Source organism: Lithobates pipiens, unplaced genomic scaffold (genome assembly GCF_037356315.1).
Source record: "Lithobates pipiens isolate NorthernLeopardFrog02 unplaced genomic scaffold, aLitPip1_a1.2 Scaffold_13, whole genome shotgun sequence".
NCBI lineage: Eukaryota > Metazoa > Chordata > Amphibia > Anura > Ranidae > Lithobates > Lithobates pipiens.
The window spans coordinates 225,624,229-225,636,451 of NW_027507718.1; the positions used below are offsets into that span (position 1 = coordinate 225,624,229).

General features: G+C 41.4%; 1 protein-coding gene across 1 annotated transcript in view; it reads right to left on the reverse strand.

Moving 5' to 3' along the window:
* The window catches only part of LMNB2 (lamin B2), a 63,256-nt gene that overhangs the window by 26,757 nt on the left and 24,276 nt on the right, over positions 1–12,223 (reverse strand). The window contains exons 3-7 of the mRNA XM_077476276.1: positions 7,195–7,351; positions 6,111–6,236; positions 5,862–6,032; positions 4,622–4,747; positions 2,471–2,691 (exon numbers count right to left, since the gene is read on the reverse strand). Of these exons, the coding sequence (XP_077332402.1) occupies positions 2,471–2,691; positions 4,622–4,747; positions 5,862–6,032; positions 6,111–6,236; positions 7,195–7,351 (801 nt within the window). The remainder of the gene's footprint in view (positions 1–2,470; positions 2,692–4,621; positions 4,748–5,861; positions 6,033–6,110; positions 6,237–7,194; positions 7,352–12,223) is intronic.

The following is a 12,223-nucleotide window of genomic DNA, read 5'->3' on the forward strand; positions in this document are numbered from 1 at the left end:
ACGGTAGGCTCCGAGACCTTATAGGAAACCTTCAAGAAGTGTGGAACTCTCAGGTTATCCCACAATCCTGGACCTGCGACAGCACCCTGCCAGTAAAACGTTATGGCCTCACTACCAAAAAGTGCTGGATCCCAGGGCGCAGCTTTCTAAAGAGAAGTGTCCGCAAGCAAAACCTAATTTCTTCGGATACGAGGCCCGGGTACCATTCATTTAGCCCATGAAAATACATCAGAAGGGATCTGGTCAGCATGGCTGGCCCTCATCAAGGATTACTACCCATGGAGCTCAGCACAGCACATCTTAACTCGTGACAAACACCTTAGACACTGGCAGAAAAAACTGGAGGACTCCCAGTAATGGGACGGGTTATATAGGGGAGTACACGCCTTTAGGGGCGTGCCAGTGTCCAGCACCTGTTGGTCTGGTATAATTCACATAGTAAATTACTATGGCTGTGTCCCCTGATGTAAGAGGAAAAAAAAAAAAAAAAAAAAGGGGGGGGGGGAGGGAAGCATAGTTCCCCCCCCCCCCTCTAAAACATACCAGGTCTTTCTCTCCTACAAGGAAAGGATGCACCCCCCTTCAGTCTGGTATGGATTTTAACTGTTTCCTGTCCAGCCACTATATATGGCTGGACTGGAGCAGCGCCGGGGACCGGGGGCCAATCACAGCTGCCCTATAACATGTGATAGCTGTGACGAGTCACAGCATTGCAGTAGTAAACAATGTTTCATGAACGATACCTTTGAGCAGTCTTACTGACTAATAAGCAATCACAAAAAAAAAAAAAAAATCCTGATCACCTCCCCAGAGCACTACAGTGTCACAATGCCAACACTGCTCTGGTGACAACAAGGGGAAAACAATTACACATTTATTGTAGTCCCAATGTCCTTGATCACCACCACAGCCCTGGTGTCCCTGGTCATTGTTAGATGTGCAATATATGTCCCTAGATAGCATGATGGTGCTCTTGAATTTTGGGTCTCTGTGTATGTGGCTAGGCTGTGAAAAAGTATACTCAGGAGAAGCAGCAGCAAATTGTGTTTTGGGGTGTAATTTTAAGCATACCAATGCTGTCTGTTAGAAACCATCTTAACAACTGTGTTAAATAAATAAAAAACAAAAACGTCCCTTGATGTTGTTAAAGAAATAGTTTCCAGTTGAAGCATTTCGTTACAACACTGCCACAACCAATAAGATCAGTAGAGGATTTTTTACCTCTGGAGTGCTTGTGCATAGTAATGAATACAAGAAATGTTATACCTCGGATCTATAAAATATTTGTGGCAATGGATGGACTGGAAATCCTGCCATATATAAAATAGGAAAAAAGAATTGGGAGCATGAGGGAATGATGAACTTAGGAAAAAATTTTGAGAATGGTACATAGTTTTGCAGTAGATACCATACCAAAACCATTACGGTCTGTTGGTTTGAAATATGTTTTAAATTCAAATTTATTATTAATCATCCTCATCTCCAGATCCAAAAAGTTAATTTGATTATGGCTCAGTTCATACGACAGTATTATACCTCTGTCATTGGAATTTAAAAAATTCTATTAAGGTCTGAGACGTACCATTCCATAGGAGGAGGATGTCATCAATATACCTCACCCACAGAACCAAAGCTTTGATTATAAAAGTCTGGCAGCAGTGGATGGGCACCACAGACGATGTCTGAGGACGAAACGTGTCGGCAGGACTCCACTGTTGCCTGTTTTATAAGAAGCGCTTGTTTTGAACTACAGAAATGTGAGTTTATCATATTTTTAAATACATTTTATTTTAACGGAATTACACTATATGGGCCTATACCTTTTTTCTATACATTCATCATCTTGAACTGGGCCTTTTTATACGAGGAGAGAATCTATTGTTCGTTGGAAGAATTCTGAGATGACTATTTGTTAGTCTAACCTTGGCTAAATCCACAGTATTGGACCTTTTACCATTGGCTAATTGGAACGTCCACGATCAATTCAAAGCTTGCAAGACCCTTAGAATATATGTTCTTTTTTCTATTTATCTGGTAAGCCTACATCTGTTGAGGTGGCGGTATCATCACATTGGTGTTCGCATGTTTATCCTTCTGGGAACTAGGCGGCATATCTGAGGTTTTGCACGTGGGACTTGAACACTGTTCAGATTTAGAAAGGACTTTAATTTGAATTTTTTGCACCGTTTTTTATTCATCAGTATAAAGCTTTGGTGTTGACTAAAAAAAAAAAAAAATTCTCTTTTGTAATGTCTATGCAATTTTGTACATGGATATTTGCTTGATTTATAATTTTGCTTCATTAGTACGGTTTAGCGTTACTTTTTGTTTATAATATCTGTATTTTGCTAAAATATGCAATTTTGGTAGAGTAGCAGCTTCATTTTGCACATTGGGATAGCGCAGTGTTTTTTTCCTGATTGGAAGAAATTAAACATTATATACGTATTAACATAAAAAAAAGACTGACCTCTCCTCCTCTCCCTCTAGAAGCTTGCGGTAGGCACTAATCTCCATATCCAGAGCATATTTAACATCTAGTAGTTCCTGGTATTCTGTCAGTTGTTGCTGTATTTGGTCCCTCATTGCTGCTATCTCTTTCTCTTTACTATCCAGCATTTTCCGGTACTTCTCGCGATCACTGGACAGTAATTCCTCCAATTCACGGATACGATCCTCTGCCGTATTCACCTGTAAACAATCCACTCTATTAAATGTTAAGTTCCCCTTTAGCACTGTGTGACCCAGAACAAGAAGTTGTCTGTCCCTTTAGTGGCCAAGGACAGACTAGCTGCAGAAATACATGAATGTAGGGGAATTGATCAGCCTTGAGACTACAAACTGCAGCATGTGACTTCATCACTGCAGGGTAGAGCAAAACAAAACACAGAATATAAAATTACACTAAGGGCCAGTTCATACCACATGCAGCAAAGTGCATTTTTTTTCTGCATCAAAAATGGATTGGAAAGTAGGTTATATGGTTTTCAATGGCATAATTATTTAAGGTACTTATATAGTGCCATCAATTTACGCAGCGCTTTACATCTACATTGTATATTCATATCGGTCCCTACCCTCAAGGAGCTTACAATCTAAGGTCCCTAACTCACATTCATATACTAGGGCCAATTTAGGCAGAAGTCAATTAACCCACCAGCATGTCTTTGGAGTGTGGGAGGAAACCCACACAGGCACAAGAACGTACAAACTCCAGGCAGGTAGTGTCATGGTTGGGATTCAACGTCATTCTGAGAAGTATCTCCGTGAACACAGTGGGCGGTGAAGGCTGTGTTGGGAACGCTCTGATCAGCTGATTGTTCGTATGCGCTGTCACTATCCCGGGCTATGTGAGTGGAGCAGCTTGTGTTTGTTATTCAGGAGTCATGATCACTGCGCAATGATGTTTTTTTTATGCCTTATTTGCATGCTAATGAGAAACCTGATTGTGAAGCACAGTGCTAGTGGGTATTATATGTAGCACTTTTCTCTCCACTTGTGAATGGTATAAATTTAGCAATTTTTGCACAACATTTAGCACTTTGTTTATGTCTGTGGACACATTATTGCACTCAGCACTTTTGCATCTATATGCACGGATTTAAATATTTACATTGAGTAGTATTTACTTCATTTTTAGTACAGTGGCCAAATAGGAAATTGATTAGAGCGCACCATTACTAGATATTCAATATCTGAATGATGCCTGTAGCTGCAGGCCTTGGGCTGGAAGTGATTAAGGTTAAAAAAATAAAATAAAATGGGGGAGCGTTTGGGGGGGGGAGAATTGCACTGGACTGCATAAAAAATAAAAATAAAAACCACACATGCATGCAGAAAAGCATCTGGAACACAATCGGACTGCATTTCTATGGTGTAACCTGGCCCTAAAATTTAGTTAAAACTAAACCAAACCATTTGAAATTATACAATGCCTTTAACCATAAAATTATTTATGTACTGAAACAGTTCAGCTTAATAATACTTAAAGTGCTACTAAATCCAGGAGTCTGCATTCACTATATCTGGTCTCCCACAGTACATGGAAGTGCAATCGTTTTAGTAAATATAAAACTTCTAAATACCTTTTCTCATCAGCAGTATATTGCAGTCTTGTGACTTCTATCAGTTCCTGGTTAAAGCTTGTAGGAGTTTTCATACTACAATGAGCCGTCTCATCAGGATCCAGGACCCCTCACTCTGTCTGGACCGTGTCGATTGGCCATGTGCTGATCACATGCACTCTCTCAAGAAAAAAAAAGAACTCTAGCAATACACACCAAACTGAGCATGTGCAACCTGACTCCAGTAACTGTCTTATCCGGACCTGTTCTGGAGTCAGTGGAAGGAGGAGGATCTGTGCATACAGGATCAAGCAGCCTTTTTTTTTTTTACACAATGCAGAGGATTAACCCCTTAGGTTCTACAGTGAGTATAACAAGTATGCTTTACTGCATATGCACACTGATTTTACTTACTGTTGTGGGTTTAGTAACACTGTAAGCAAAACAGTTTTAACAGTCATGAATGTGCTTTGCTAGGCACCACAAAAGAAAACTAAATGGCCAACTATAACTGAATAGGAAAAGCCATACGCAGTATTTCTTTTAGTGTACTGTACCTGCTTCTGAAGACCAGAGAGCTGGTAGCCAAGTGACTCAATCCTCATTCGTGCTTCCATCAGCTCCTCACGGGCAGCCTCAGCAGCTTGGTCAGTATGGTCAGAGGAACGCTTAATATTGTCCAACTGAAATAAGCAAGAAATAACTTCGTAATAAAACCATCAGAAATCTCATTATATATGTCCGTTTAAAAAAAAAAATGTTTGCCTATAGAAATTGCTGTCCGTTTTTCATCCGTCAATGGATGGATGAAAGACAGAACACCCGTGTGAATGAAGCTCAATAGACTTAAAATGGTGGAAAAAGCAGTTGATTAAATGTTTTCAGCGGTTATATAGAGATCCCTCTCCAGGAGTCAGAATTCACAGTTTATATAGATGTTTGCAGCCAGTCTTCATCAAAAAAGAGGCACTGGTAACCTTTTTTGTCTCTATCTGGCTGTCAGGATAACCAATTGGCTTCAGTGAGCTACAAGTTACTGATTCTGAACAGCTAAAGCAACATCGAATTCGGACGTGGTGCATACTTGCTGGAGATACATGCTTCAGAAGTACAGAAGGCAGATATAACCAGACACCCTGTGTTTTATGAAGGCAAAAAAAAAAAAAAAAAAAAAAAAAAAAAAAAGGACCGTTAAACCCTAAGCTTAGGCTTTTTTTTCCCCCCTTTATAAAGCAGCACAAGGGACAGTAGTTACATTCGACTCAGTGTCCCATGTGCTGCTGGCTTGGCTTGCATTCACCACTGCAGCACTGAATTACTGCCGCGGGGGTATGTAGGAAGGGTGCCAGGCAGAAGACTTTGAACTTCAAATAAGAGACCAGCTAGGAGCACAAGGGAAGCTTTGCATTGAATACAAGTGCCGCCTCTTGTGAGGTTTTCTTTCCCCAATCACAACTAAAGACAGGTTTTCCTGACTGGCAAGGCCACTGGCTTTTCATTAATACAAGGCTTCCTCTGATTGGCTGAGGTGGACAGATGGCATCACGATCTCCACTTCAGCCAGGCTGCTGAAACATAGCAATGTATATAGCAGATGCTATATACAGTTTATGCAGTAATGACAGTGGGTGCAGCAATTAGAAAGGAAAATTGTTTGGGTCAGCTTGGCTTAAGCAAACCATAAAAAAATAAAAAATAAAACACATGCCACACCTACACACGTGATTAGGCATTAAATACGCCTCAGACAGGTGACACTACCGATACTACTACTCAATCATAGTTAAATTGCATTACCTTGGCTTGATAGGTTTGTTCCAGCTCTTCTTTGTAGAGTCTTACTTGCTCGTCGTGCTGTTTCCTGAGCTCATCTAGAGCTTGTGCCAGTTTGGATTCATAGTCATATGTGTTACCCCTGTCCACTTCCACGTAGCTGCGCTCGTGGCGTTTCCTGCTTTCTCTGCATTCCTGTAACCAAGAGAAAGTTAAATACAGCTTTAGCAGGCAACACTAACTCCTTCCCAACACTATATGGAATCTCCTTACCTCTTCATATACGTTTTTTCTGAACTCAAGCTCTTCCTGCAGACTCTGGCAGCGGTTCTCCATATCAACACGCATCAAAGTTTCCTTTTCCAGCTGCTTCTTAGCAACAGCATGACCATCTTCAGCCTGACAAAATCAGATGCACGGATCATTTTCTACTTTGAAGTCTTTCAATGAGCGGACACAGAAGCAGCTAATTGTGGCAACACTACCAAAAGATTATTTTTTTATTTTTAAACTTGTTTATGGAGTGGTTTGCAATTCATGCACACACGTGGGAAGCCATATTTGCCTAAAAAAATAAATTAAAAAAAAGGTCCGCTTCTTGCTATGCAGTACTTTACAATGCTTGTAGTTATTGCAGCTGTTAAAATTCACTGCTTTGTGGCTAATCCTCAAATTTGTAGGATTTTGAGAAAATAAATAAATAAATAATAAGGTAAACACAGCAACAGTTGTAAATGTATTATACCTATTTAGCTACAGGTCAGACGGTTTAAAAATAGATCAAAACTTGAGAAAACCCCACTATAAAAGTTTGTATTTACGTTTGTGTTTTTTTTTTTTTATATATATATATTTGGAATGCTGTGCAAACACACATATTTACCTTTTAAAATGTTTCTCATGTGAAGGCCTCATGGCTGACAAAGGATTTTTGAATAATTGTAGAATGAACCTGTTCTAAAGGGAGGAGTCCCTCTTGTTAACATGCAATGCCAGATGCCTAGCTTTTACACCTTCAACCCTATGTTAGGACAGGCCATGTCCAATTCTAGTTTACAATTGATAATTACCCACTTCTGGGCCAAGCCTATTTCTGACATTTGTTGAGGGAAACAGCTACCCAGCTCACTCAAAGAACTAGTAGGATAATTCAATGCTCAAACATCCAGAACATATAAAAAAGGTAAGCTGCAAAGTTTTAATTATGCTGTGTATATGCGTAAAGTGGGCGTTTAACAATTTGACTGCAAAAGTAGAAATATTTTAAAATAACTGATTGATGTAGTTCTCAATTGTCATCATAAAACAGGTCTGCTTCTCGCCATCTGCAGACTAACTATACAAACCAACTGTATACCTTAGCAAGTTGAGCGCGCAAATCAGCCACTTCTGCCTCCAGCTTCCTCTTGTCCTCTAGGGTGGTTGTAAGCTCTGCCTCGCTCCGGAAATGCAATGCCTCCAGGTCCTTATTGCGATGTTGTGCACTAACCAGCTCAGCATCTTTTTTCTTAAAACTGAAAGGAAATAAAAAAAATAAAATAAAATGGGATACAAGCAAAAACAATCAAGTTTTTTTTTTACTTATTTGTAACACAAACACTGGAAACTCCATTCAGCAATGGCAAAGCAACAACACTGGATTAAATAGAGCTTGATGAACAAATGGAAGACAAGAAATAGAAAACCTAGAGTCTGCAGCCAAAAAAATAAATGATTGAAAATCTAATATGCAGTCCAGGACTTGACACCCAAGGGCTCGTTTCCAGATGTGACATACAATACAGAATCAAGAAGAGAGCTGTTTTTTTCACTTATCGCGCTGAAGTATCTTTATAAAACTAGACCAGGGGCCGGCAACCCGTCTAACGCAGTCCACACATGTCGACCGCAGGCAGGTGACAGGTAGACTGAGCATGGGTTCCCCTACCGCTGACCCCCGGCCTTCTAAATGACAATCCTTGTCTCCTCTCAGCCTCAAGCCTCCTCCGCTACTCCTCCTTTCTCCCTCCCGCCCCCAGCCTCCTGCGCCACTGTCACCAGTGAACAGCTGTGCCTGGTAATCTTTGACTTCATCAGTGTTGTTCAAGTAGAGCTCCATCTCGCAAAGTCTGCCTACCCCTGAACTACACAGAAAGCTGACATATTGTAAGGGGGAGATGGGGATCTATACAGGGGCAGATCCAGAGTCTAGTCTCGGGACGGGCACTGCCAGAAAATAAGGTGTTGCTTACAGAACTGTACTTAACATATCATACAGTCCTAGCCTTGTTTAAAACAGTGACATAGTTTTAAAGTGTTATATGCTTCCCTGTGCCAGCATCCCATTATTTGTATTCTGAAACATGGTTGCACCGACACAGCCACTATATCCCAAAATGACATGCTGGTACGGGTCCCTGAATGCACCTGGCATGCATTCTGGGGCCCACACACGACATATTGGGACACGATAGCTGTGTGTCAGTGGAAATAAATGAGATGCCGGCACAGGGATATATGCAACACTTTATGCATCCCCAAGCCAATAAAAGACAGCCCCCGTTAGATGCATGTCTGCAGCACATCCTGTGTGAGTGAGGCCTAAAGAATTTCACTGTCATTCTATATCATCGTTATGATAATCACACGATACAGGTGCTGTGGCTCATGACGATGATGATGATTGGGGTTAATGTACTCACTGATGCATTGGTGACCAGTGGACAATGCATTAACCCCTTTGTGCTGTATTAGTGGCAGTGGTTTTTTAAACTCCTTCATGCTGCAGCATAAAAGGGTTTATTTAAACACTGATGGTGCCACTATCACTAATGCAGCACAAAGGGGTTAATACATTTTCACTGGTCACTGATGAATCAGTAAGTACATTAACCCCCTCCATGTTGCGTATTACAATTACCATTGTAACTGAATTCCCCCCCCCCCCCCCCCCAAGTGTTAACCACTTCAGCGAATTCACACAGTTAAGGCAGTGATCACTTACTTGCAGTGAACATGGGCACTGGCTACAGGTTGGCAGCATCTTGTCTTCAATCCTGCCCTTCCGGCCTCTGAATCGTGACGTCATGACAGCCGGGACTAGGGAGCTCCCATCGGGTGGAGATCACTCCACCTGACAGGGAAGTGACTGCTTAGAAAGGCAGGCGTATGCTGGGCACACACTCGCATCGCTCTGCCAATAATACGACAGTATGTAGCGGCATCCCCGGTACCAATGTGGTCTGCAACCCCACAGCGATGCCACTACCTGGGCCCCGCTAAATGAACTGATGGGGCCCAATGAATATATCTTAGGCCATCTGGGAGCCACGAAGAGGAAGAGACGGGGGAATCAGAAATAAAGTCCCTGCAGCTGCATTTAGATGATGTCTCTCAAAACTTAAATTTGGTGAGGTGGCGCAGGGAGAAATCCTTGGAGTCGGTAATATTTATTTGCTGCCACCCCTCCCTGGATCTATATATAAAATTATGGTTTCTGATATTACTTTTCCTAAAATAAAACCAATGTAACAGAAAAATTACAAGGTGCATCGCAGGAAGAACTTAAAGAAAAAGAAAATTTGCAGTGGGGGAAGAGAGGCACACAGGAGAAGACTGGAAAGGGAGGTGCAGGCTGGAGAGGGGAGCCTCAATGTGCTCCATTCGCCTTCACCTGACCCTAGAAGTAGTGCCATCAGTGCAGAAACATCTAGAGATGGTGTGATCTATTCTATTCATTGCCCAGCTTGGGGAATTATTGGTCTGTATTGCATCCACTACCTTCCGGTCTGCCGAGATAGTTATGAAGCTACTGAGAGGAAGGCATCCAAAGGGCATCTTAGTGCTTGAGGCCAAAAGTCCATGGGAACCACTGATCAGAGCTGGGGAGCAAAATCCTGATCAGTGTGCTGTATGACAATTGAATCCATCTGACAGAATTGGGGATTCTATGTCCTTCATGCGAGTTTGTCCTTTGTAGTGAGGGTCAATCTACCAAGTGAGAATACACTTTTGGGGGATACGGTGGAAAATGTGTCATTCATCCTGTGTTCAACCGACTTTCGTTTTTCATCCAGAGCACTGTTTATGTTATGTACTTTGAGCAGATTATTTTTTATATTTTAGAAAAAATAAAAAAACTTAGGTTTACAACTGCTTTAAAATAAAATTGCCAAAGCAGCATTTTCTTCCCTGGGTGCATCTTGTTCAAGTATTGTATGCCAAGGAGAAAGAGGAATGGCCACAAAGACAAGTCATAAATGTTTTAATAAAAAACAGCTAAAACAAGCCTTTGGGCCAGGCTATGAATATTCAAGTACATACATATTCTGAACATGCAGCAGCAAAACAAGCCCTCGCTGAACTCTGTAGCTATAGGAAATGTGCAGCAATTTATCTAAAAATTCAAAAGTATTATATTGCTGAAATAAGCAAGCACGGTCCACCCCTCTCAGCAGCAACTTGGCCTTCTGGAAGGATTTAAAAGTGTGCATTAAAACTGTCAATTAGCACACATAGAAATCCACAGATTCTTGTCACTGGAATCTGCTGTGGCTAGAATCATAGGTGTTATGAAGAGCTATAGATGCTGAGCTATCCATAACTGATCGCACAGCCGGTGATTACCTGTGGCTAGGGACAGATGATGACCTCTGATGTAGACAAACTGTGCCCAGCAGCAGCAATGTGGCTGGTCACAGAAGGTTTTTTTTACCTTAATGCATTCAAGTGGAACTTTAGGCTCCACTATAAAAATTTGTGGACAGGCAGTATTTTTAATACAACTGTCCAACCTGTAATGCCGAATCTGCCAAAACTCCCATGCAGGAGCGGAAGTGACATCATCTCAGCACAGCCAATGACAGTGACAGACACCGAAAGCCAGCTGCCTGAAATGGTCAGCGACCGGTGGAGAGTTCCAGGGAGGGTGCATTGCTGGACGCAAGGAGAGTATAGTTGAAGCTCTATATGAGCTGCACTGCATTTCCTGATATGTAAACAAATAAAGCATTCTGTATGCAGGCCAACTAATCAGCTGACCAACTAATAGATTATAAAAATAGTTGTAATAGTCTATTTTCATAATTTGTGTCAAGAAGTTTCAACCCTACTGTAAGCAAAAGTCAACCAAGTAACCATTTCATCATGTAACTGTACAGGGCTTAATTACCTGCACCTTCCGAGGGTCTGATTTACAACCCACAGACCACTTAACTCTGCCTTACAAATGACATTTTAGGGCTTTTTACAGTGTGGTAATTAATGTGTGTTAAATTGTGCGTTTTCCTGCCCCCTGCATTTTGCAGATGCATACAGGTGCCATTCATTTTTAATGGCACTCCCACGCATTCACCAATTGTATGCATGTATGTTTGCACCCATTAAAAACACCACAGTACCACGCAATTTGGTGGGACACGATTTAAAAATCATGCCAGCAACTTTTCTGCATGTTCCTTGAGCATAGCGGAGCCCATTCAATAATCCAACATGTGGAAGCACACACACAAAAAAAAAAAAAAAAAAAAAAAAAAAAAAAGCGCTTGCATTCGGATGCTCCACCTTGTGTAAAATGAGCGCTTGGAACTGATGTGCCCCATGACTGTGCTCAATTTCAAAGTGTGCCTTAACTGAAAAAAAAAAAAAAAAATATATAAAAAGTTGAAAAGCACTACACTATAGAATGATTTTTATTATGTGTTAATCGGTTTTTATGCAAGACATCAATAGACATTGTTACATCACTGACTATCAAATGTTTAAAATGCTTGATTTAGAATACGGTACATAATCATTTTACCTACATATACAAACATTCTTCTCAAAGCTACCAGCTGTTGCTTGGTCAAGTTTGCTTAAGAATGCTTTTCGGTGTGAAAACAAAAAGCTGCTTTTGTAGGAACCATTTGGCGTAATATGCCAAACAGCTGCAAGAACCCAACATCCATGAGGATCAGCATTTTACTAGCAGCCATGTGTAGGTATACTACATAGAGATGACCAGTTGTCAAATTATTCAAACCAAGGTCAGTCAGTCTACTACAACACAAACATCCGACAGCACGTTGGCAGATTACAAAACATTTAAAACTGAACTTCAGGCGAACAACTAAATACAGAGATGAAGTACAAAGATGGGAGCAGTTACTGTATATCTGCATCTCTGACCCTCCAGTCCTGAGATGTGCAATGTACCCCTACCCATTCACCTGTGAAATAAAGTACAAAAAAAAACACAACACAGGGAAAAAATATTTTATTGCACAGCTCCGGGGGTCTTCCGTCTTCGGGGGTCTTCTCGCCGGACTCCTCCGCTATCTGTGTGTAGCTCTTTTACTAGCGGAGGAGTCCGGCTTTCTTCCTCCCCGCCGCCGGCCTCTTCTCCCGACTTCGGGGGTCTTGTCCCC